Genomic DNA, 27,879 nt, shown 5'->3' with positions numbered 1-27,879 from the left:
CCAAGTACATTTTTATAAAAGGGAAGGAAGGCTTTAAAAAAAAAGGGGGACTTTTCACATTACACAAAAACATCACCGTCCTTACTGAAACAACACCAATAGGGGGGGGGATGATCATACTTCTTGTAAGTATAGTTAACTAGGAGAGAATTGGCCCGCTAAGAAAACTAAGGATGTTTCAAGAAATATTTGTAGACATCTAGTTTTTCCCTCCAAGGAAGAAAGCTCAGTTTGCTAAGCAAGCCTTGATTTGTAGACAACTAGTACTTTTGATCTGGTTGGTTGTATATGATTTATGAATTCAATATAATATTTAGTTTAAATTCGTTCTTAATGCTTTGTCGACAATGTAGTGTTCCGCAATTGATCTTTTGATTTAGTGAGAGCCTTAACCGGTGTTACCATCTAAATGACATGGTTTAAACTATGTATAGGTGATATCGCGTTAGAAAAAGTAGGTAGGTATATATTCATGTATAACTATCCACACGTATGCCATTGAAACAATTGGCTATTTTGCCACAGATGCATCAAAAATCGGTTGGTTCAATAGATCTCGCATTGTTAACCATAAATGGAGACGTGTGCTAAAGGATAGGTGAAGTTATATTTGAAGCATAAAAAGTATACAATCGATTAAGAGCAAAAAGATGAAGAATAACTATTAAAACCTAACCCCGCTACAATTTTATCTATCTTCGACTATTTTACTTTTGATCACGTCAATGAAAAGCTCTTACAAAACTTCATTTAGAAATTCTATCAATACGAGCGAAATCGAGCTAAGTGCGGTGTCTGTGATTTGATAATTTATTTTTGATAAAACCGACATAATACTTATTGTTGTGCAAGGATAGGAAAAATCCGCTTTATCAGTACGTGACAAACACAATAATGACATGTCATCTTACGTTATTTTCAGCATATTTTCCAGTCATTTAACTCAATAGAGAGGAGTTTTAGAGAAGTCGCTCATAGTTTAAGGGACATTTTGTCATGTTTTCAATCGAGTCATGTAATTCTATTTCTTCCCTAAACCAGACAATTTCATAGGTCTTTTGAGTCTTTTATTGAGAAAAAAAATGTAATTTGGCAAAGCAAAACAACTAATGGAAGTTTTGGAAGACATATAATGAAGTTCATCAATGTTCAAGAAGGCTTTGAAGACATTACAAGTTGATTTTTTTTTTTTTGTCTCAAGTCCAAATTGGGAAAGGAAAACACTTGAAGAATCGAAGAAAAAGTCAAAAATAACACTAGAGGTTGAAGCCCCATGCCACGCGTGCCCCAGACGTGTGGGACCGAGAGCTTTTTTCTTTTTGTCAGCTGCCACACGCCTAGCCCCATATACAGCGCGCATGCAGTTCCAAGAAAATACTGCATGTTGTTATTTTCTCTACGGATTTCAATGGAAAAACCCATTTTTCCATCCCAAACCCAAGTAGGAAATATGCCTATAATTACAAATACTTCCACTAACAAGAAAATTTAAGAGAAAGGCAAGCACCATAGACATCAACAGGGAGTCTCTCCTCAACCTTTGTTCTTATAGTTTGTTTTATTTCTTTTGTATTATGTCTTTTGTAACGAACACATTTTAATTAGGGTTCTAAGATAAACCTCTATTTATTGTTAGATTTTATTAATGCAAGTCTTTCTTATATGTTTTAAAAATAATGGCAGCCATATTTTGAAATGGGCCAAGATTCGTTTAATAACTTTATGAAGAGCTTGAAGAAGAATTAACCGATATATAGAAGAAACCGAAGAATGACAGTTAAATTTAATCAAAGCCTTCAATATCAACTTTTATTTTATTTATTACAAGAGCCTTCAATATCAACTTATAGCTGATGAATGGATCAAACTAAGACAATTTTATGGTATCAACGACAATAGGTTCATTTTGATAACATGTGTTGGAAAAAATCATTTTGTTATTGATGTTGAATCACAACCTTTTCATCCACAATCCTTGCCATTGTTAGGAAACATGGCATCCATGGAAGGAAAGAGAGAAATATAGAAAAGCTCTTTGTATTGATGGAAAATGAATATTACAATATGAGAAAGTTATCCCACTAATGGGGTTATTACAAGTATATATACTACTACAACTAGTATCTCTAATAGTCCCCCTCAAGTTGGAAGGTGTTCAAAACACTTCCAACTTGAAATGAGAAAATACAAGGAAAGACATCAAGCAAATGAAAGTACAAAGAAAGATGCCGGGAATACATCGGCCAAGAGAATAGCAACAACGCTTAACCACCATCCGGTAGAAGCCAATCAACCACAAAGCCATAAAAGGCACAACGCTTAACCATCAAGAGTTCTCAATAACTCAAGACAGAAGCACAAGAAGAAGAAGATATACGACACTTAACCATCCTTGGACAGAAGCACAACTCTTAACCATTCACGACAGAAGCTTATCAACATAGCTTAACCATCATGAACAGAAGCACAAGACAAGAAAAGAAGTGCAAGGAAGGGCCATAGTCTACAATGGAAGGAGGTCATATGTTGAACAAACTTCACACCAAAGGTACCATGAAGCAACAAGACCAAGGTTCCAAAGATAAAAGTGATGCCCTCCGATGCCGAGCCGAGACAAGAAAAACCAAAAGCAAGCCAATAGAGATGCATAGCCATGTGATGTGTCTTCAAACCATAGAAAACAAATCCATGTTGATGCATTCAAACCATAGACCAAAACCAATCAATACTTCCAACAAAGAAGCTTAAGAAAGAACCAACATATAGTTTGCAATCTTCACTGTGATATACAAACCATAAGCAAATAATGAGAACCAACGAGCCAAAATCAGAAATAAAAAAAAAATGCAGCAGTATGGTTGCACAAACTATATCCAAACATGCAGCCCAAAGGCATCAAAAAGAACCCAAGAAGATGCATTAAAGGCCTGCCCAAAGTTTTACAGCCAAATATCCTCTACAATAGGTGCTGCCACTTGCATAATCTATCAAAAATGCCCACTGAACAGAGAACTATCAACACATAGGTACCAATCTCCAAGAAGCCTTAAGGTGGATAACAACATATGGTTTTTGTGTGTATCAGTGGCAACAACTTGACCAAATATATCAGATTGGCTAAGCATTGGTAACTCCACAATCAATTATCATATCAGAATTCTTCTTTGATGGTAGAACAAAATCAACAAAAGAGTTTCACCAAACCATATGCTCAAGGAGGGCAGAAGCAACTAGCAATTGCAACCTTCAACAAACAACTAGAACAGAAAAAGGCTCCCAAAACATCATTGTGTAGTCTATCTAACAGCACTTTTTCATAATCATGTTGCTCAAATATTATTAACAATAGCAAAGCCTTTGTGAAACTAAACTCCAAATAATGTCTTCAACAGAGTACATGCATTTCCAATGCCACAAGAATCATATCCAACAAATCTGAATGTGCATAAAAGAACAAGTACAAACCTCACAATTATAGGAGCAAGAAATTGAACAAAAGCTTAACTCATAGTGATCAGCAACAAAGACAACAATTCAACTTCCATAATACAAGCAAAACTCATTCTACAAACAGCACCACAAGCAAATAGAATCAGAGGCAACCAGAGCAATATCCAAAGGCCAGATTCAATCATACCGAGTATCCCAACCAGGAATGTGTCTCAAAAAAACTGATGAGCATAGTTATTCGAACTGAACGCAACACCAAACTATTTCAATGAAGACTTTCAACAAACATCTTGTGAACACAATGAAGCAGAATCAAAACTCATCAATCCGCACCAGCACCACAAACCACATCAATAGAGCAACAAATCAGCGATTCTCGCATCAGAATCTCAAAGTGAATTTGAGACAAGGTAATCAACCACATCAGCAATTGAACACATAGTCGGAATTAAAATTGCAAGAACCGTAACTGACTCAATAAACAATTAAATGAGTCATAGATCAGAAACTTGATCGATCAAGAATTCAGAAAACAAATTCGGATCGATTAAGAAACTGAACACAAAATCAAACAGAAAAAAGATGAATCAATTTACGAGCACAGAAGGAAGGAACACGAAAACGCAGAACCCTAGGATTTGAGATAAAAAGGATCGAAAGAAATGCAATCGCAATCGCAATCGTAACTGAATCACAAACCCTAAGATTTGGGGTAAACTTACTAGGACGAATTGCGATTAACACAAACTCGAATTGATTATGAAATCGTAACCAAATTCGAACAAGAATTGCGAAGGAGAAGATACACAGAACAAGCAATTGAACGAGAAAAATGGAAATTGAATCAGGAAATAGAAGAAGAAAGGATCAATTCAACAGAAAAGAGAAGAACGAAACACGAATCGCAAATTGGAAAAGGATGATTAGGAATTGGATTGCAATGGAGAAATCGAAACCGAAATGATGAGAAAATGGAACAGAAATGAGAAAATAATATTCTGGAGAAAATGATGAGAGAGAAAAATCTAGAGAGAGAGAAAAAGAAAATAGAGAAAATTATATTTTCTCTAGAAAATGCAGCGGAAAATATCCTTCAAGGTGGATACCAAGTTTGCTCTGATACCATGTTAGGAAACATGGCATCCGTAGAAGGAAAGAGAGAAATATAGAAAAGCTCTTTGTATTGATGGAAAATGAATATTACAATATGAGAAAGTTATCCCACTAATGGGGTTATTACAAGTATATATACTACTACAACTAGTATCTCTAATAGCCATCTTACCACTCTTATCATTATGCTTCATATGACCCTTAATCTTATCAAGTTACTTTGACAGAATACACGAACTCTAAGTATCAATTAGTAAGTTTTATTATTTGATTGCTAAAATTAATTATGTAAAATATACTTGTTTTCATACAAATTAAACCGACAAACTAATTATATGCAGACTTTGTAAACTTAATTTGTGAACTATGTTAGAAATTCTGCATATTACTATGTTGTACTTAAAGACCACATATGACGATGACATTAGTTTTTTTTTGAAAGAATGGCGATGGCATTAGTTGTACAGTTCTAAAATGAGATAGATGAACAAAAAAAAAGAATCAATTAGTTTGGAAGAAACTTGCGGTATTATGCGAAGAAAATTATGCTTCTCACTTTCATTTTTGCTCTTAAACACCACACAAATACTAAAATACTTCAACGACAATTAACTGGCGCTCGCTCCCAACGATATTTATCAGCAAGAGTTAACTACCGCTCGCTCTCAACGACATTTATCGGCGGTAGTTAACTACCGCGGGAATATTTTGGTATTTTCGCGGTGTTTGGAAGCAAAAATGAAAGTGAGAAGAATGATTTTCTTATGCGAGATCAATGACTCTAGACTTTGTTTTACAATTCGATATTTTTACAGTTCAATATTATTTTGCTATTTTAATATTTAACAATTCGTAAATATTGTCTATATTAAATATTAATTTCAACATATATTATTGATTAGAGTTTGTTTCTTTCCAAAAGTTTTGCACTAGGAGTTGAGCTTAGCAAAAGAGGATAGACTCTCACAATGTAACAAATTAAAGTTCAATTTTCAACTGTCAAAATACATGTATTTAATGTTTGACACACATAAATATAATTACTTATAATTGAGGAAACTTATAGAAATGTTTTCTTAATTTTTGTGTTATTCTCTCCAAAACATTACCGGAGAAGTATTGAAATTCAAGTTTGTGAACCAAAACTTCCAACATAATGAAAGTTACAAAAATGTGATCAAAGTCATATTTCAATTAGGTCTTGGTTCAAATTACTTAGGGTAGTTTATTAGTTTCAATTTTGTACTCCCTCTGTCTTAAAATATAAGTAAAAATTTGTCAACATAAGTTGATGTATTTGGTACAAATTTTGAATCAAATACGTTAACTTTGATTGACCAATTTTTGTTTATACTTTTAAGACGGAGGTAATAATTTTTATCTTATGCTTGTGTTAATCGTGTAATGCTGAAGAATCTATGTTATGTTATTTTGCTATTAACTTAAAGGTTGTGTTAAATATCATATCTACCAAAGACATGACATTGTATCTAATATATTTTAATTTTTTTTGTGATATCACATCAATACTTATACATTTCTTCAACAAAACAAAATCTATACTTATAATTTAGAATAATTTCCAATGCAATAGCACATGATTAGATCAATACAAACTCATCACAAGATAGCCAACATGTGTGAATGAATTTCATACTTATCTAATCTTTTGCTTAATCGTAACATGTAAGTATATTATTCATATATCAAAATCTATTTGTATAGTTGCAACGATCAATTCAATGATTGGTAAAATAAAAATGGAGGTTCAACCATAATAACCACAAAATACACATTCTAAACTTAAATGGAGACAAATATCAACCATTGTTGACAAAAGGTTGGAGTCAACTAAGAAAAGTTTATGGCTTCAAAGACCATAAAAAGTTATAGTTTGGTATTAAGGACGAAATAAACTTATTTAGGATAGTCGGGTGATGTTGACTTATGACCTTGAAGTATGTTTATTTCAAGATCTCAAGTTTAATTATCTTTCGTGCCAATTTCAATAAACTAGTTTAGTTTCATCAAAAAAAAAAGGACAAAATAATTTTCAGATATTTCTTGGACAATCGTGTAAAATTATAGATACATTCAAGATGGGTTTGTTTTGGTTACCACAAATGTGCAACAATTAGCATGGGTAAAATTAAACCTATGTATGTGACTGCATTTTTTTTTTTTTGCATCAACCCATTAGAAGCAAACCATGTACATATTAATAAACTTCCAAATACTATGTTCAATTAGTCACATACGGTGATTCTCAACCATTGATACGAGAGCAATCTTATTACATAAACAACCAAGTCTTTCTTTTTTTAGACAAAAGGAAAAAATAGATATAAAAAACAAAGACATATAAAGATTGGAGGAAATTAGACCTGACCCAATACAACCCAAATGGGACTGTGATAAATCAAACCAAATCTAATCAGTTGAATTCAAAGTCCAACTTTGAGGGTTATGGAGCATTTCCATAAACAACCAAGTCTCATTCTAATATGCTTACTACATTTGTATGACATCAATTTTATGGATCAAACAACATCATAATATAGTCATAAATTATATATCTAACCAAATCATTATCACTAAATATTTCATAATAATTTCTCTTATAATTTGATTACTTTACAATAACAGAATCACACATTTGCCATAGCCACGTAATCTAGACCATTAGACGACTCAATTTTCGACTATATCTAAATAAAATTCAATACTAAGTTTTTTTTTTTTTGCACAAGAAATTCAATACTGCGTGTGTTTGGTTGTGCGGTGGAAAAAATTGATTTTGGTAGAATTGATTTTGTAAAATTGATTTTGGTTAAAAGTGAGTTGAATGTAAAGTGATTTATGTTTGGATACCTTCAAAACAAAAGTGATTTGTATGAAAAATGTTGTTTGGATGTTTTGAGTCAGAATTGCTTTTAGATGTATAAAAGACCAAAATGGGCTTTAAAATGTGAGTGTGAGTGTGTGTGTGTGTATATCAAATTTTACATTTATTTGGTTTTTTCATCCTTCATTTATTTTTGATTAATTGACAATAAAATTACTAGATTAATATAATTGTTAATCACACAATTCACATAAAAATACATGTAGGAAATATATATAATTTTTTTGAATATAAACCTTCCAATGGATTTGAAATTCATCAATTGTCCAATTCTTACGATATAGTAAGAATTTGTTAGTAATTTAAAATTTCATGCAATTTATGTTGTAACAAAAGATACAGGGCTATCATTACAGGAAAAGAACCAATATGCCTAAGTCAAGAGCACACGGCATCCTGTCCATGGACCATACATAAGTGCTCAAGAACACTCTTAAAAATACCAGAAGGATAACAAAACTGTATATCATCCAAATTCAAAGCACAATGTAATACTGATAGTAAAAGAAAAAAGGGAAAACTGGTCCATTGAGTTTATTGTAGGCAATCTTACCATGAATTTACATTGCAAGAAACTGATTCGACTGCTTGAACCCAGGACTATCTAGTCATACAACATTTGTAAGTTACACAGAAATTGTAACACCAATAGAAGAAACAAATTGTATGTTTCCTTGATTTTTTTTTCACCTATCGAAGAGCAAACAGAGGAGCCCCATGGTGCAATAGTTGGGGTTGCTGTAGTGTAACTAGAAAGTCACGAGTTCATGGCATGAAATCAAGATCTTACAACTACAAAGACTGCCTACAATAGACCTACAACCGATCCAACCCTTACCTAGAACAACCATAAAATAAGCTTTGTATCAGCAGCCAACTAAAAACACCAGCTGAGATATGAGAATAACATCAGAACTTCAAATCTGGCTCCTCTAAAGTGAACTCTCACAATAGAGCCTTCTCTTTTTATTATGATCTTATCTTTGTAACTATATATTTGTGCAGATTTCACATGTTTGCCCAACTGATGTCAGCAAACCGAAACACCAGAAGGAAGAGGCAGTCCAGTTAACAGAACTTAACCAAAAACTGATCCAAATCACTAGCAAAACAAAGACAGATAGCATTCATCAATAGGCAAGAAACTTTATTTTGTTTCAAATGAACAAAGACAGATAGCATTTTTATTAGTAATAAAAAACCTGTTAAGAGTAAATATAAAGCATTCATGTAATGAAAATAGCATTCATCAATATCACTATCATTTAATGAAAATCATAGAAGCTATTTTCAAAATATCATTAATATTTCAAACAAAACATAGAAGCAATCACAACTATGGTCAATGAAAACAAAAGATAACAATAGTTCTTTATTTAGGCATTTTATCAAACACATCAAATGCACTGTTTTCATAACTAAATTAATGGACACAAGTGGAAAATTTGAGCTTACCTTGAGGTATCCTACACTGCTGCTATTTGGAACTTTGCTTATTTTCCTTCCTTTTCTTGCGTGAATGAGGGAATAAGAGGCTGGGAGAAGAGCCAACATATATAAAGAAGTTTTCATGTAGGCGAACAAGTTGGTTTGATCTGTCAAAATAAGGAATTAGAGTTTAATGAATTTATGATTTAGGTGAAGAAACAACTTTGTCTTCAATGTTTGACAAGAGATTAGTAAATTTAGATAAGCATAGAGTTATTATACAGGTGAAAAAACAGCTTTGCCTTCAATGTTTGAAAAAAAATTTGAAAAATTCAGATCAACATGGATTTGTGGCGGTGAAGGTAAGGGCAAAAAAGAGAAATTGAGAGAAACCAAACCTAAGGTGTAGGAAATCGATTTGTAGAAGCTAGGAATAGTAGCTTCTTTCAAAATCGATTCAAGTTGTCAAAAGCAAGGCGGCGACAGAAGGGTTATGGAGAGCCAAACATCCTCAAAGTGCTTTTGAACAGATGGAAGCGCGTTTCCTGTTTTTGACCGTGTAACCAAACACGCACTAAGTTGAAACATGAGTGCAGAGTATGTACATCAAATCAAATTCAATACAAGTCCAAACATGAGTTGATTGATCTTAATGAAAGGTCTAAACTGTTTGGCTGTGGTTTATGGTATATTTGATCAATACACAACAAATGACCTGGACCCCACAAAGCCTAAATCTACCTAACTATACTGAAAATGCAAATGTTGATGTGATTTAAAAGGCAACTATCCCACTATATTATGTTTCATAAAATGGAATATAGAAATTTAAATACTGATAAATTCATAAAAACAAAATAAAAAATAAGATAAAACAAACCATAAACAAACAACAGAAAAGAGAAGGTCATAACCAAGACATGTTTTTTTGCTTCTCGATGTAAGATGCTGCATGCTTTCACTAGCAACAATAGAAAAATTCACACTGAAGAATTGACCAATGAAACAGGCAACATTAACCAATTCTGTCCAAAAAAAAAAAAGTTAACCAGTCATATTTATTTAAAGTTATAAAAATGACTTTAGATATCAACATCTAACCAGTTGTAAAACAATGTGCTTCTCCCATCACTGTAATTAAATAATAAAACTAAGAAACAAAATCATTGGCTACTCAAATCATACCTTGTAACATCAAACATCAAAGGAAATAAAAAAGGAATCATTGAGTGGAGTGAGTTTTTTGGTAAACAACTTTGGAAAGATTTCATCACTTAGCTGTCTGTTAGCAACTAGATACAGTCAACAACCAACAACACAAGTATTCCACACTGGCTATAGTTGTGATTTTTTCTTCACTCCTCTAATCCTCCTTTTCCTTATTTAACCCTTAGATCATGTGATTAGCCACTACATGACACAGTAAAAAATCATTACTGTAGCTTTGCTTGTTGCAAAATATGAAAAGTAATAAATCACTCTTAAACTTGTAATTCTGCTGTTCTTGGTATGGTTGATTTTATGAAATAAGGCTAAATGGATTCAAATGCTACAGAACTTGCAATGAGTCAATTATGCTATTTGCATAATCCCATGCTGTAGCAGTGTATGACACAGCTTAAGTTATAAAGTTGCAGAAAAATTTGCAGAATTTTGTAACCTCTTCAATCAAGTCTTCAACATTTTTTTTCTTCATCAGCTGGGATATCAAAATTGAGTCATGATAATTGCTGTCATAAATACAATACATGTCAAACATAAACTTATTTTGATATCTAATGTCACAAAACAAGTGATCAAATGCACATGCTAAAAGTTAATGATTTCATTTCGCTGGAAAAAATATTGGAAATTAGAAGCTGGGAATCCACTCTTTCATTATCCAACATCCTAATTCCAAATAACCAAAAGTTGTACAACACAGCCACTCATTTACATCAACACTTCCAATGTACTTTTTTCTTCCAATCCCTCTCCTTAGATAGGGAAAAAAAAAGGTGAGGGGAGATGGAGAAGTGGTATACTAGCTTAAAGTGCTATAATCTGGACCTATGAAGCACCAACACTTGAAATTGAAGGCGTGACCGGTGTCTAACACATGTTAGTGTCTCAAATTACTATTACCGATTTCGATGTGTAAGTTTCTGTGCTTCATAGATCTGGGCTACAATCGGCTCTTTGTTATCGAACATTGACAATGCCATCCGGTGGGGAAAAAACTTCTCCTATACATGATTCTGAATCAGCAACAGACACTTCCATGTTGTCGCAGAAAGATGAACTGCCAGCAGTAGAAACCGCATTACTTGAATCAACCTTGACACCACGAAAGGACTCTCCGGTAACCAATGCTTGTAGCAACTTAGGCGGCGGTGGAAGAGCCACCTCCACTAACCCTTCTAACATTTTCACCACCATACTCATGGTTGGTCTCATTGCCTCATCATCCTGAATGCACCAAACTGCTACCAGAGCAACCCTCTTAGCCTCCTCAATGTTATATACATTTCCAAGCTTCTTATCAACCACAGCAGCCACATTATCATCGATTATCATCTGTGCTGCCCATGGAGGAAAGAACCACCTGTCTCCTGTCTCACAATCACTCTTTCTATCACCAGACGAAGGTGGTGCCTCAACATTCCGGCGACCGCCTACAAGTTCTAGTAATGTCATTCCATAGCTGTAAACATCAGCTTTAGTAGTAATTTCAACGCCAGAAATCCACTCTGGTGCTACATATCCCAAAGTACCTCTCATGGTTGCCAACACCCTGCTGAAGTCCCTACCAATTAACTTTGCCAATCCAAAATCAGAAACCTTGGCGGTGAAATCACTATCCAAAAGAATGTTTTCAGGTTTGATATCACAATGTATAATGCAACTTCTACATTCTTCATGTAAATATGCTATGCCTTTAGCAGTTCCAATTGCTACCCTGAGCCTAACATCCCAGCTCAAACAAGGCCCCTCCTTTCGCAGATAAGCGCTAAGGGCACCATTCGGCATGTACTCATAAACCAAAAGTCGATGTGCATTCTCCGAGCAAAAACCTCTTAATCTCACAAGATTAACATGCTGAATGTTCCCAATTGTTGAAACCTCGGCCCTAAACTCTTTCTCCCCACCTCCCGGCCTCTCCAAACGCTTCACCGCAACAACCGTTGAATCACTCAACTCCCCTTGAAACACCGTCCCAAACCCACCATGCCCAAGTTTCTCGGAAAACCCTCGAGTCGCCAATTGAAGCTCCTTGTAAGAAAACACCTTCAAATTCAACACAGGAACAAACCCATCTTCCTCCAACCCATTCTCCTTCAATCGCTTCCTCTTCGCCAACACCATCAAAGTCACCGCAACTACTCCCAAAACCAAAACCAAAAACAAAACACATCCAATAACAACACCACTCAAAACCTTACCCTTCAACCTCTGATTCTTCCCCTCGGATACCTCACCAGGAACCCTAACATACAACACATTCCCATTCCCACCACCACCACCACCACCACCACTCTCCAAAGCAGTCAAATTCTGAAAATCAAAAAGAGACCCAAAAAAATTCCTACAAAACCCACTCTTTTCATCAAAACTCAAACCAACACAATCACAAGAATTCAAACAACCACGCTCACACAAACTCCTAGATTTAGCCCTAAAACTACTCACATTCTCAAAACCAAACCTAACAACACCAAAATCCTCAAAACCATCACCATGATCACAAACCCTCTCCCCTCTCCAACACCCACCCGAATAATCCCCCGAACCCCATCCACCACCGTCCACCGCCACAAAACCCTTAACACACTCACAAACCCTCAAAACCTCACCAACACAAACACCAAACCTCCCACAAACACCCTTAACCGAACAAATCGACTCTGGCCTCGACCAAAACATATTCCACGAACCGGCCTGACTCGACCACGTATACTGCCTCATCTGACCAAACGGCTCAACCCTAAACATCGTAGGCGGTCTAACACCGTTCTCCAAAGCCCGTTCGGTGAATCCAAACGACGCCATTGGCGAATAAGCATCTTCAAAATCAAATCTATAAATAGGCACCGTCATCTCAGGAACACCGGTAAATGCTCCACCAGTCCATTTACCGGTGTCCCAATACGAAACGGTGCCATTAAAAACAAGCTCAAATTCACCGTAGTTCGGTGGTTTTAACCGCAGTGAATAAAAACCATTACCAGGATTCGTTAACGTGCGCCACGAGAGTAAGTTATGAACCCTAGTTAAGTTCATACCTGGTAGCCACGTGTCAGTTGGTTCATCAAAGCTTTGCCATAAAACGACACCGTTTTTAGTCACCAGAACTAAATTTCCGTTTTCTAACAAATTCAGTTGAGGAAGGGGTTCAAGAGTGTTTTTCGTTTGCCATAAAACGGTGTCGTTTTGGGTTAAGAGTAGTTGACCGGTTCGGGTTAACTGGAGAGCTGAACCGGTGAGAGATGAAATGGGTTTATTCCGGTTTGCGACCCAAATGATGTTTGGAGAAGGGAGAGAATTGAAACGGATGGAAAGATAGTAACGAGGTTGTTTGTTGTTTTGTTGTTCAAAGTTGAAGAGACCAAGTTGGAAGGTTTGGTTTTGGCTTAAGAGTGTTTGGTTTTGTGATAAAATGATTGTGTTGGAAAGAGTGAAGTGAGGTAAGAGAAGGAAGAGGAAAAGGAGGAACATTGTTTGTTTTGTTTTTGTTTGTGTTGAGGTTAGTTGTTCATGGTGGTTGTTTTTTTGAGGTTGTCGGAGGGAAGGGAAGGAAGAAGGGAAAAATGTTGGAACTGGAAGAAAGATAAGTAGAGCTATGTTTGTTTGTGCTGCTGTGATGGTTTCTTCTCCCTACATACCAAAATGGCAGGTAACAGAGATTGCTTTTTTGCTTCCTTTTTTCTAATCTTTAATTTTCAAACTAGTACACAGCCATACTACTTTGTAATGTCCAAACTATCCTTATACATACATTCTGTCTTAAAATAAGTGATTTATTTATTTATTTGATCATTTTAAGTAGATTAAAAAAATTATGTTCCGTAAGTGTAGTTCAGTTGGTAGCTACCGGGAATAATTTGTGCAGTGACCGGGTTCGAATTCCGAATTCCCCACTTCTCCACACATAATGTGTATGAATCTAGTCACTATAATGTGTATGAATCTAGTCACTAAGCTACTTGATAAAAAAAAAATTATAATTGAATGAAAGAAAGAAAGTCAAAATAATTCAAAGATGAATAAATGAAGTCTAGAGGTCTAAACCTCAACCGTTGTTGTATATATCATGTAATGTGATGGATTTGGATCATCTCATACAATTTCTCTCATGTCGTTGGTGTTGCCCTGATCTTAACCTTCGGTCCATGCGTTTTCTCTCTCTCATTTGTTTTGTTTTTTTTTTCTTTGTGAGTCAATCAACTATTGAATTAAGGGGGTGTTTGTTTCAAGTTTACTAAATTTATTTTTAGGAATAACTTTCTAAGGTATTTTTAAAAAAGATGGTTAGTTAATATTATAATATTTAATATTTTCGGGAACCTTTAAACATGAAGGTTAATAGGTAGTTATTCATAAATTTATTTTCACCTTCATGAGAACTTTATTCGCACTATTTTATGAGAACTTTATTCGCACTATTTTCTTTGGGAAATATTCCTATTCGAGAAACATTTTCTACCCAGGAATAAAATTTAGTAATCATGTAATGTCTTATTCAACTGCACTAAGGTCACTTGATAAAACAAAAACATTTTTTTTAAAAGTTAAACTAGTTTAATAAAATTGACATCGGAGAATCAAACATAAGATATTAAGAAGATCGCGCTTTGAAGTCCTAAGACCATCCCCAATGGTGGTGTCTTTACCAATTAAGACACAGTACCTAATAGGTACCCCCATTGGGGAATTTTTTTTTGGGGGTCTCTTAAGACCCGGGGTCTTATTTAAGTCCCCCAACTTTAAACGGGACCCGCACACTTTTAATATTAAAAAATTGAAATGTAGTGATATAAAGTTATTGATAGTTGATTAGTGGGTCCCATTTAAGAACTTTGTGTGAGATCTGGGTTGGAGGGATTGAGTGCTTATTAGGTACTACTATTAAAAAATGATAAAAGAGTGATGTGTACGTGTGGGACCCATTTAAGTACCCAAAAATGGGTGTCTCCATTGTGGATGCTCTAAACCAACCTCATCAAATCAATCTAAGTAAATCAACTTTAGTGCAAACCAAGTTTTATGCTAATGAATTGTATGCACGTGGATTTAAATTTTCACTTAAGATACTTTTGGGGCCAAATTAATGCTAAAAATGAATCTTTTGAATAAAGGATATGAAAACAACTCAAATGTGTTTTTTAAAATTCACTTAAGATACTTTTTGACTTTATTACTTAATCATAATCATATGTATAAAGGATATGAAACCACTCAACGTTTTGAAAAAACACAACTTCATTAACTAATTGAATCGGGGAAAAAGAAACTTGAGGGTCCATTATGTCATCATGCAAAGAGATAGCTATTTCCCACATCAATCCTCATAAAAAAAAATAAAATAAAGATGTTATAAAGATCACCATCTCTTTTATTCCTTGAAAGAGTACAAAACTGTTGATTATTGGCTTGTTTGACAACTAATAAATCGTGATATAAAATTTAGCTGTTTCTTAATAGCCAATACTCTTATCTTAGATGATTCGGATTATCTAATTATTATATTAAGTTGACATGATATCTCTGTTGGTTTATTTAATAGATGATTAGAGGTGACTTCACATAAACAACTTTACAAAACAAACTTTCGCTAATTGACTTGGCAACGGCATGAACTTTTAAATGTATACTATAAATTATAAATACTAGCATATGGTTTTGATTTGAGTGGTTATGTCTTGTTGATCTACACTTTTTGTTCTTAAGAAGGTTCAGAATTAAGACAATAAAATCATCTTATTATGTACACAACAAATTTTTCAGTGGCGATTAGTAGATGTTAAAAGATAGTAGAAACTCTATATATACCGTGATTAGAAAAACTATAAACAATATGACATAAAGCTCTGTTGAAGTGTTGAAAGAGAAGAGAAATGATATTTTGACAACCACTTTTTGACAACTTTTGGACAACTTTCTGTCTCATACTCATATGATGTTGTTATCCCCTCTCTTCCTTTTTCTCTCTCCATTGTTTTTGACCAATAAAAAGTGAGAAAACCAAGGTTGTCAACAAAGTTGTCATTACTCAAAAGAGAATAGCTTCCCAAGGTTGGACAAGAAATGATTCATCGGCATGTCATCAACTGAGTAATATTTATTTAAGGGGTAATAGTCACTTTGGTCCCTTAATGTGTAGCAAATAGTCACAAAAGTCCTTCAATGTATCAAAATTCCAAAATAGTCCCTGATTTTCCACTTTGTTAGTCAAAATAGTCCCTAAAGCTTAAATAACCCCTTAATGCTCACAATAACTCTTTTGATATAAGGACTAAAATGACAATAAATAAGTACGTATAAGGACTAATATGACAATAAGTAAGTCAATTGAAGGACTGATATGACAATATTAACGAAACATTTTAATATCAAGGACTATTTTGACTAACAAAGTGTACGATCAGGGACTATTTTGCTATTTCGATACATTGAGGGACTATTGTGACTACTCGTCACTCATTCAAGGACCAAAGTGACTATTTCCCCATTTATTTAATGATACAATCGTTTCAATTATATAGATTAATTTTCATACATTGTTGTTGTAATAAATCACAACCACTTATATGAGTGATTTTAGAAATAGTTTAGATTAAAGTCGAACGTTTTTAATAATTTGATGGTTATAAATGGTTGATAGTGTAAAAGACTTTTACATTGACAGCGCATATAAATTAAATTCTTTAGAATATAATATATGTCCGGTCAAGAACTTTAATAGAAGAATTTATGTCATTCAAGAACTTCAAAAACTTCATTCTTAACCATGGATGAATCTTCTATTGAAGATGCTTTAATAGTTTCTATTTCTACCATAATAGCTTGTGGAGTCGTCGAGTTAGTTTTGCATTAATATATATATTTTGCCCAAATTAGACCAATGGGACTTGAGTACTTATGAATGGTGAAGACTTTTCAAACCAAGTTTTTTTAGCAAGGACTTTTCAAACAAAGTTGAAAGGGAAAATGCATGAAATTTTCCTTCATGATTATACATAATTATTAACATGATTGTAATTTTTTACTAAACTATCATGATTGTATTAATAGCTAATTTTATAATAAACAAATAAGATAACGTCGTATCTTATACAAGTTTATTTTTAGGGTCTTGTTATCTTGTGCCCTTGGGGCACAAGTTAAGAAATCCAAAATTAGAAGTTTTTCATAGAAAACATCAAAATTTTGACTTTAAAAAATTGACTAAGGTTGAATGCACAACTTTTAAGACCATTATTTCTATTTAAATTCCTTAATACGTGCCCTTGGGGCACATGTTAGCATTAGCCTTATTTTTACTATTAAATCAATAAAACTCATTATATATCATTTAATTTAATGATAAAACTTAATTAATCTGTCATCATAAGCTTAGCTCAACTGGTAAGGACAATCCATTATATATGCAAAGTCTGGGGTTCAAATCCCGGCCACTACAACAAAAAAAAACTTAATTAATCTAATGATTAAAACAATCACATAATACAACTACAAAAAGTAATTAATCTAATGATTAAAACAATCTTATACATAATACAACTACAAAATCTCACCCAAAGAACAATCCATTATATATGCAAAGTCTGGGGTTCAAATCCCGACCACTACAACAAAAAAAAACTTAATTAATCTAATGATTAAAACAATCTTATACATAATACAACTACAAAAAGTAATTAATCTAATGATTAAAACAATCTTATACATAATACAACTACAAAATCTCACCCAAAGAACTATTGAATTTTTATTTTTATAAAAAAAGAAATATTGAAAATGTAAAGGAAAAAAAAAAAGGAGCAAAGAGTTGAGGGTTATTTTGGTACATGACAAGTTGGAGAGAGACAGGGAGAGTGAGATGGTGTATGCTAGTGGCAGACAAATGTTCTCAAGTCTACTCATCACAAGTTATCTGTTTTCAACGCAGGAAATGGGAAAATAATTAAAATATAGGGTTCCATGAAAATAAATTATATTTCTTTGATAAAAACGAAATATCTTTACTAATTTATAATAGGAAAAAAAAAGCATGCAAAGTGAAGGACCATTATTAAAATATGAAAAAACAAATGAAAGAATCCAGAAGCATGTTAAAACCAGACCAAAAAGATCAATGAGACAAAAGCAAAAGCTTTTACCAAGAAAAGCGTAAATGACAGTGGATACTGCTCGATAAAACCCCGTTTACTACTATTTTCATAAAGGAACAAATATTATATTTTTAAAAGAAATAAATATTTTTAAGGGAAATTAGATGGTTGAGTAGCTTAACCAATTTCATCTAAAGATTAAAAATAATTTAAAGAGTTAAATGACGGATTCAAACTCTAATGAAGAAGAAAATAATATGGTGGTCGATTTAGACAACTATCGTGGTTCTTTTCTAGTTTGCAGACCTATTCATGATTAGTTACTAATGAACATCTTAGAAATCTTTCTGCTGTTATTTAATCCTTATTTATTAATTTTGTTACGTCTGCAGCAACTTAACCTAATTTTTTCCCGCTCATTTGCATTATTAGGTTTGCAATTATTTAACCTAACAAATTCCATCTAAAAAATGCATTGCACACCAATTTCATTCCTATTTAATCCTTATTTATTAATTTTGTTACGTCTGCAGCAACTTAACCTAATTTTTTTCCCGCTCATTTGCATTATTAGGTTTGCAATTATTTAACCTAACAAATTCCATCTAAAAAAAATGCATTGCACACCAATTTCATTCCTATCCTCTTGCTTTTTTTTTTGAAGAAAATATTTTCTACCATATCAATGATCACGTATGATCCTTCTATTTTATATTTTTTTCTCAAGAATTTTACACTTTTTTTTTGGATTTGTTTTTAATTTCATGCCTTTTGTTTTTGACATCCTTATCCTTATTTATTAATTTTGTTACGTCTGCAGCAACTTAACCTAATTTTTTCCCGCTCATTTGCTTTATTAGGTTTGAAATTATTTAACCTAACAAATTCCATCTAAAAAAATGCATTGCACACCAATTTCATTCCTATCCGCTTGCCCTTTTTTTTGAAGAAAATATTTTCTACCATATCAATGATCTTACGGGTTAAAGATTATTTATTGGTCTCTATTATAGTCGAGAAAACTCATGCGACGCACGAGTCAAAAGTCTAGTTATTTATTAATTTTGTTACGTCTGCAGCAACTTAACCTAATTTTTTCCCGCTCATTTTCTTTATTAGGTTTGCAATTATTTAACCTAACAAATTCCATCTAAAAATATGCATTGCATACCAATTTCATTCATATCCTCTTTCAAAAAAAAATAAAATTCATTCATATCCTCTTGCTTTTTTTTTTTAAAGAAAATATTTTCTACCATATCAATGATCACGTATGATCCTTCTATTTTATACTTCTTTTTTTGTCAAGAATTTTACACTTTTTTTTTGGATTTTTTTTTTTAATTTCATGCCTTTTGTTTTTGACATCCTTATCTTTATTTATTAATTTTGTTACGTCTGCAGCAACTTAACCTAATTTTTTTCCGCTCATTTGCTTTATTAGGTTTGCAATTATTTAACCTAACAAATTCCATCTAAAAAAATGCATTGCACACCAATTTCATTCCTATCCTCTTGCATTTTTTTTTGAAGAAAATATTTTCTACCGTATCAATGATCACGTATGATCCTTCTATTTTATACTCTCTTTTTTTTATCAAGAATTTTACACTTCTTTTTTGGATTTTTTTTTAATTTCATGCCTTTTGTTTTTGACATCCTTATCTTTATTTATTAATTTTGTTACGTCTGCAGCAACTTAACCTAATTTTTTTCCCGTTCATTTGCTTTATTAGGTTTGCAATTATTTAACCTAACAAATTCCATCTAAAAAATGCATTGCACACCAATTTCATTCCTATCCTCTTGCGTTTTTTTTAAGAAAATATTTTCTACCATATCAATGATCTTACGGGTTAAATATTATTTATTGGTCTCTATTATAGTCGAGAAAACCCGTGCGACGCACGAGTCAAAAGTCTAGTGATGACTAATTTTTATCGGAGAATTTGTTTGACATGTAAGATGAATTTTCTCCATCCAACCTAAGTTTACACCAGGACCAATCCATTTGTTATTCATTTTCCTAATTGTTACCGAGCCAAAAAGTTTCATATTGATGTCTGGACCCGATATATATTGTCTTGATTTGAAATCCCAGGTCCCCAAACTTGTAGGGTGTAGCCTATGGAACTTTTCAAATCTGAGATATTCTCGTACAAAAGATTAAATTGTACCACTGTTAAGAATGGAAGGTCGGTCCATTAGTTAAGATTAAGGCGAAAATATATCAAAATTAATCAAATTGGATTGGATGTGTGTTTAGTTTTAAGAAAGGAGTGTACCAAAATTAGTTTTGATTAGTGAAGGGTTGGCCTACTGTAAGTACAACCTGTCATGTGAGAAGGGTTGTTGTTGACAAATAGAATGCAAAAGTGGGGTGGACCTTGTCAATATTTAAGAGTTGTTGATGATTGTAGAAGAATTTTCAGCAGTTTGAGAAACTTAATTAATCACTCATGAACGATAAAATTTGTCATACCTAAAATGAATCGAACTCAGGTTTTTCTAAACAATTTATTTCAGTAAGAGTTCATTAACAACTTGAGTTCAATCACTATATTTTTTCATAAAATGACATGAATCACACCCAAAATCAATTATTCTAATCACACTATATTTTAAAAGGAAAAAGATACAAGTCAAACCTTCTAATCCCACTGTTAAAATTTGAGAAAAAAACCTCATTGTTAAAATATTTATTTTTAGAGGATTAAAAAATACTACTCTTAAATATATACTGCTTTTTTTTTTTTTCTCTTTCAAACCAAAATATGCTTAATTGTGGGGTAGAGTGAGTCTACAATGCATATAACCAATATTTATTACTCCAATGATGAACCATTAGTACTGTTTTTTTTCTTCTTTCCCTTGACTGAACTAAGCATTGCCAATCCACTGGAATTTCAGCATAGCAAACTTCTCTTTATTTTATATGGTATTCTACTACCATAGCTATCTTGTCAACCAAGGCATAATGCTGCAGAGAAAGTTCCAAACCAAGAAGAAAAATGAAACGTAAGAGGAACGTTTCTATGATTCTTTGGCTCTGAATTTAAGAAGGGAATAAAAGGAAAATATTGTATTGTATGACTTTGATTTGATACATTCACTGTTTGAATATTGGAAGTAGGGTAGGGAGATATTAATGGTGTACTATACTATCTTTTGAACTGATTGTGTCGTTGGTTTAATTTGCTGAGTCACATGCAGTTTGGAGTTTAGACTAAGCCAAACTGTGTACACACATGCACACAACAACTAGAATGTTTAGATCTTGAGATCACTTTCAAACAGCAAACTGGCAGAATTAACATTCATTAACATTAACAATGTTCATGATTACCCTTTAACATCATGATTTAGCTTCTCTAAGGTGAACAATGGGTGAAGTGAAGTACATACTCTCGACCATCAACGTTCGATAGTCTAATATATCTACGATCTGTTGCGAATGTGCATTTAACATCAACAGTTGATTTATTCATGATCCATGAATGGTAGATATTATTAACTTAATGTACAAGTAAATTGTTCACTTGTTCACTGTAGAGGAGTCAAAACTAAGAAAGCATAATGGAAAAGAAAGAAGTTAAAAATGCATACATGGCCATTACCCATGGCACATATCCAGCAGAATATATACAAGAGTGCGACAAAACGTAAAACAGACATTATTTACAAGATCTGTAAACATTTCTTTTCCCAGAAGAAAAATAATTAACATAGAAAAACAAATAAATGTGAGCAATTTGTACAAGAAAACGGAGAGCAGAAAAACAACACGAGGAAAATAAAAAAAATAAACATTCTGTGAATATGAATTTCTTTGTCTTGAGAAAGGTTGCACTCTTTCACTATTGAGACATGCAATGTGGTGTAGCATTTTATCAAAATCCTCCTTTGTTACAACAGACTGTATACATAATGAATTTGGCCCACTAAAAGAGACCTTTTTTTAATTTTTTTTTTTTTTTTTTTGTAGATTTGAAAGTGAACCAGTGCCATCATCAAACTAGTTATTCTTCATGTATTTAGCAAGCTTTTCTTTTGAAATAACCAAACTAGTCCAGTTCTTGAACAAATATCATTTCCTGTAACAAGAGGAAAAAGAGTATTTCATTATAGCTCAACATAATGGACAAACAAAATAAAAATGGTCAGCCAGATTGAATTTTAACATCAACAACAACAACAAATAATTCACATCTAACAGAAACAGCAGAACTTTGTTTGCCAACAGAAGAAGCCATAAAACACCCTCTTTTCATGGTACAGTGCATGGTTATTAGTATCATAAAATACATGCAAGTTGTATCTCGATTCAAGACAAAACAAACTCAATCAATACGAATCCCAAGTGTATATCTATTTCGTACATGAATTGCATCTCGAATCATGGTACAGTTAACAAGCAAAACTTATGTAAAATGACAAACCTGATCACATATAGGACAAGAGTCACTTCTTTCCATCCACTCAAGAATGCAAGCCAGGTGAAAGTGGTGTTCACATTTTGAAAGAGTTTTAGGATTCTCAACATCATATTCTGCATTAAAAACAAATTCAAATTATAGTTTCCACTGAGAGTCAGAACTTATTGGTTCTTATCCCTCGTATCAAAGCATGTTTAGTGGATCACTGAAAATAACAGACTGTTTCAATTCTGCTATGCTACAACGCTATAGCACGCTGCTATAGTTGCTATGGCTGCGGTTATGGTGCATAAGGAAAATCCTTATGCACCCTGCATAAATCCAAAAATGGTTTTTGTGAGTTGTACTCCAAAACCATTAGATGTACTTAATGGTTTCCAGCACCCTGCATAAAATTATAGTATGTTGTACTCTAAAACCATTTTACTGTGGAAATGGTTTCTGTGAGTTGTACTCCAAAACCATTTCTGGATTTATGCAGGGTGCATAAGGATTTCCTTATGCACCATAACCGCACCCAGTTGCTATTTGACAACATTATGTACTAAATAGAGTATCATGAAACAATCACAAATTGTTTAAAAAATCAAAGTTTAAAAAATAACTTCTTCTCACCTTCAAGGCAAATTGGACAGCCATCCTCTTCTTCTATCACCAATGTATGAGGTTCATTTGATTTCCACAGTTCTGCCTTGGTTGGAGATATTGGTGCAGATTTAGCTTGAGCTTTAAGGTCAGATTCTTCAATATCTTCACATGTAACTAAAGTTTCAAAACTACTACCACTAACCGTGTCTTTGCCTGACTCAGAGTTTGTTGACACTGGAACTCCCAAGACCACATCATAAGGCAGAGGTGCAGGAGGAGGCTGATAAGTATCAGGTGTGGATTCTTCCACGTTCAAGCCTACCAGTAATCCAGCAGTGAGAGAATCGTTTGCAGTATCATTAGAAGCCAAAGGATCGTGCTCTTCTAAAATCGGTGGGCACTGAAAGAGTTTTTCATACTTCAATATAATACGTTCATAACAAATAAACTGCCATCTAAAATAATAAACCTGTTGACAAATTATTTTTCAAGCACTTAATTTGAAGAGAAAAATGAAAACAATTAAGTTAAACTATAACTTAGCCACCTTCACATTTGAAATTCCCTGAAAACACAGATGTGCTGGGAAAATGCTGAAAAGTTTCTCTTTACATGCAAGAGAGAAAGAGAAGAAAGCATAGATATTATGGAAAATGATATAATAAATTTTATAATATAATACATACAATCCATCTATAAAAAATTTGTTTAAGCCACCACAAAATCTTTGCAAATTGCAACATGACAATGAAGTTGCTCTCCTCTACTCATTCTTCTTAGCATACTATTAACTAAAAGCCAAATCCAACCACATAAGTTACAATACATTTAGGAAGCTAGTTAAGGATTTTATTTAAGTTTCTTGTCATTACAAGAAATTAAAATAACAATAAAATAAGACCGACTTGCCAAATGTTAAAAGGGTATAAAACATTTATTTTTAAGCTTTCTTCTGTTACTCTCATCCGTTCAAACAATAATTACTTAGGAAACTTTTGTATCTTTCAATTAAGTGACAACTCCAAATATCGTCTTTCTAGATGACTCCTTCCAGGAGTGAGCTTCTAATTTGTCAAATTTAACTGTTCATTTTCATTTCAGTGGTTTACGAGAAAATGTGAAGAAAAAAAAAGAAAAAAAGAAAATAATGTGGTTTGAGAAGTCCACTGCATCAATGTTGTGCAAGCCTGCATTTAAAGTTCATAATTACAACCCTTACACATTAATGCAACAGTGATAAAAGTATGATTTCTTTAGAAAAACATGTTCTCAAACAGAGTTTCACCTTGGCATTTACAGGAAAAAATCATATTTTTAAGGCTTTGATAATATTTTACATCCAAAGTTTCGAAATCTCTTTATTCACCACAACGGCATTGACAAGCCATTTACGCCATTAGAATTCTAAGTTTGAATGGAATAACCACGATGTTCAGATAAAAATCTTAGTTTCATCTATGACATGAAAAAAGTGATTTTTGTAAATCAAAGAATGCAGAGGTCAGATCTGGTTAGCACGATTAATCACCAATATAAACTATTTTTACAGCTTCTAACAAGTTGGCTATAAAATAGTTTGAACAATCCTTCAACAAGTAAACATAACTGGGGAAAATCATCCAAATATAGATGAGAGGGACTATTAGAAAGTAATAAAGTAAGATCGCAGGAGTAACAGATTTACTCAATTGAATTTGAATTATTATGGTGACTTGGAATTCCCAAACTGAATTAACCTTCAACATTTTTAATAATTAAATCTAAATCATGTTTCCATGGACCAGTTTTTCTTGGAGTTTATGAGCTTATTACCAGACCAGATACAAACAAGCATCACAATGCAAATTTGATGGACAAAACAAATCACAAGATAGTTTCACAACTCTTACACACAAAAAGAGTATCACAAGTTCGAAAGAGTAAAGGATGGTGAGACTGGGTTCCCCTCATCAGAATTGTATTTTGCTTAGTAGAGTGAGTTTTCAGCTTCTTCAGCTGGGCCATTCATCTTTTTGGCCAGTGAGGTTCTTTGCAAACTCGCAACAATGAGTTTTCTCATGTTTTCTAGTTCGTGACTTCTGTTCTGCTTAGAGCAATGGGGTTGAAACTCACTAAAGCATTTTTCACCTCCTTTGCATAGGGTTCACAATGAGATGTTAGATGCATCCGTCATGTTGAGTAGGTGAGCTCAATAACTATGAGGTCAGTATTTGGGGGATTACTTAGCTTTAACATTCAGGAGTTGCACTTCAGATGTTTTCAAATAAAATGAACCACTGTCATTTTAGGCATGTCTGGGGAAATATAATCATTATGTTTCAACTGGTCCAATCATCCTCAGAATCACAATTCTATGCAATGTCTACACAAATTTGCATAAAAACGACTTTATATGCAAATTGACTCAATTTTGACACCTAGAGTCATTAACACATACAACTTCACGACCTAACACTAGAGTGTAACAATCATGAAAGTAGGGTAATTTTTTTTTATTTTCTGATTTTTGGGTCATAAGCAGACTCATGAATCAACAGATATAATATAAAAGAACTTAAGGAAAATACAATACACAATATTCAATTTGAATCAATGTGCAGCATCTTCCATGATAAATCTATTTTCATTCAGCATGGTCAAAGAGTTCATGAGTATGTAACACCGGCACTTCAGAGTGAAGGTGTGTCCGGTACAACACCGACACATGTGGTTACATTCAATCATTTTCATTTCTCAAATTCTTATCGATGTCTATAAGTCAGTGTCGTGTCCGGTGTCCATATCTGTGCCAGTGCTTCATCATGACATAAACTAATAGTAACATCACTAGATAGATGATTATTAGCTACCATATACATGCTACATAGGCTACACATGAGATAAGAGAGTATAGGAATTTACTGACATAGTAATACACTGGAGTTCCATGCAGATGAGTTTTTCTGGCAGAACAACAACAACCTCCCATTCTTAAGCAGTTCTTTTCAGTTATTTAATCAAACCAACTACCCACATTCCCATTCTCTTCTGTTATTTAGTACCAAAAGTGGATCAGAAGCCCCCAGACTTTACACATTTATTCTGCAATCAAAAGTATAAAATAAGAACTTTACCAATATACTTCACATTAGAATAGACTTAAATATATCCTATAAAGCCATTGCAGTAAAGACAACTTGAGATTACTCAAACAAGCACAGTGAAATGATTAATCACATAGTCAAGGCAACAAGCATTTCAATTTGATAAATAAAACAACAAATTGCATTACTATGTTGCACTGACACTTATGATTGAACAATTGAAGGAGTGTTCGTTGTCCGACACATGTTAGTCATGACATGGACACTTGTGGTTACATTCAATTACTTCCATTTTCTTAAACTATTGCCGGTGTCTACACTGTGTCCGTGTATGTGCTTCATAGATAGCATATAGTCTTATAGAGTACACACTATACAGTTGCAAAAAAAAAAAAAAAAAATAGAAAAGTTTTATTTCCTTAAATCAGCCCCAAGCTCTTTAGCACCGACACTTCTGATCGAATATGTATTCGGTGTCCACACTGAAACAACATCAACATGGGAGATTACATTCAATTATGCCATTATTTAATCTAAATTCATGAATCATCCTAATTACATAATCCTGCAATCATCATGCAAATTTCAACAAAAGATTATATTTTCATACAACAAAAATCCACATAATCAATAAAAGCATAAGAGCATTAGCATCTATCAAACAAACCAAACCCACCCAGATAAAAATTTCATCAAAAAACACTTTAACAAGGAAAACTCAATTGATCAATAACAATATCCGCTAAACAATACAAGAAAAAAGAATTGAAATCAAAATTGAGAGCATAATTAAACCCTAACCTATGCAGTGAATAAGGGTTACTACAGTTACTTATCAAAAAGAAAGAAAAAAGAAAAAATGTACCTTTTTAAGGAAGAATGAGGAAATGGGAAATGGATTACACGAAAGGGGTTGTGATTTGTGAATGTGTAAAGAATTGATTACACGCCCCACTCGTTTGTTTTGTATTGGCTTTTGAGAGTGTAAAAAAGTCAACTGGAATAGTTTAGTTTAGTTTAATAGGAGTAATGTAATAATTGCTCTGTTGTTCACTCATTCAGGTGGATAATAATTATGTATTGTATTTGTAACGTTTGGTAGGGAAGAAGAATGTGATGTGAAGATGCAGAAGTAACTAACTCTTGGGGTGAGAAATCACAATGTAACCAAATTTTATTTGAGGTTAATTTTTATACACTTGTTTGGATGTACTCCATCCTTTTTTTTTAGTTCTAATTTGATGATTTTTTACTAATGTATTAACACAACTACTAATAAGTTTTGTTAATTTTTGATAGAACCATTTTTTTTATATAATATTTGAATAATTGATTGGGTCTTCCTAATGTTTCTATTTTTTTATAATATTCTTAAAAATAATTTTTAAATTTTGAAGGAATTGCACCAATAACATTTCTATATTTTTTGATAAAAAAGACAATATTTTTATTTTAAATTTCTTTACATGTGCCTTAACATAGATTAACATTTATGCAAAAGCATTTGGATGAGATGGTAAGAACTTTCGTTCCGCTTAACCAATGTTTTATATTTGATTCATATA

General features: G+C 33.1%; 2 protein-coding genes across 4 annotated transcripts; both read right to left on the bottom strand.

The window, feature by feature from the left end:
- Positions 1 to 10,703: 10,703 nt before the first annotated feature.
- RLK4 (receptor-like protein kinase 4) lies at positions 10,704 to 13,774 on the bottom strand. Its single transcript, XM_085734896.1, has one exon. The coding sequence runs from the start codon at positions 13,589 to 13,591 to the stop codon at positions 11,078 to 11,080; it is 2,514 nt and encodes an 837-aa protein (XP_085591022.1). The 5' UTR covers positions 13,592 to 13,774; the 3' UTR covers positions 10,704 to 11,077.
- An 8,010-nt stretch (positions 13,775 to 21,784) lies between these two features.
- LOC146897716 (putative E3 ubiquitin-protein ligase RHB1A) lies at positions 21,785 to 27,246 on the bottom strand. 3 transcript variants are annotated; one of them, XM_085734895.1, is made up of 5 exons: positions 27,116 to 27,246; positions 26,137 to 26,312; positions 23,259 to 23,631; positions 22,647 to 22,756; positions 21,785 to 22,301 (listed from the first exon to the last, which is right to left on the bottom strand). In XM_085734895.1, exons 2-5 carry the CDS (start codon positions 26,197 to 26,199, stop codon positions 22,272 to 22,274), a joined length of 576 nt encoding a protein of 191 aa, XP_085591021.1. In that variant the 5' UTR covers positions 26,200 to 26,312; positions 27,116 to 27,246; the 3' UTR covers positions 21,785 to 22,271. The 3 variants fall into 3 exon arrangements, with proteins under 3 accessions (XP_085591021.1, XP_085591018.1, XP_085591020.1); XM_085734892.1 differs by having other exon boundaries at positions 27,180 to 27,246; XM_085734894.1 differs by lacking the exon at positions 27,116 to 27,246 and adding an exon at positions 26,735 to 26,785 and having other exon boundaries at positions 26,137 to 26,314.
- Between the last annotated feature and the right edge of the window lie 633 nt (positions 27,247 to 27,879).

This window comes from Medicago sativa, chromosome 8, assembly GCF_051527215.1.
Source record: "Medicago sativa cultivar Bolivia chromosome 8, Bolivia_mono, whole genome shotgun sequence".
NCBI classification, from domain to species: domain Eukaryota; kingdom Viridiplantae; phylum Streptophyta; class Magnoliopsida; order Fabales; family Fabaceae; genus Medicago; species Medicago sativa.
Note: the sequence above shows the minus strand (reverse complement) of the source record. Positions and strands in the feature narration are given on the sequence as shown.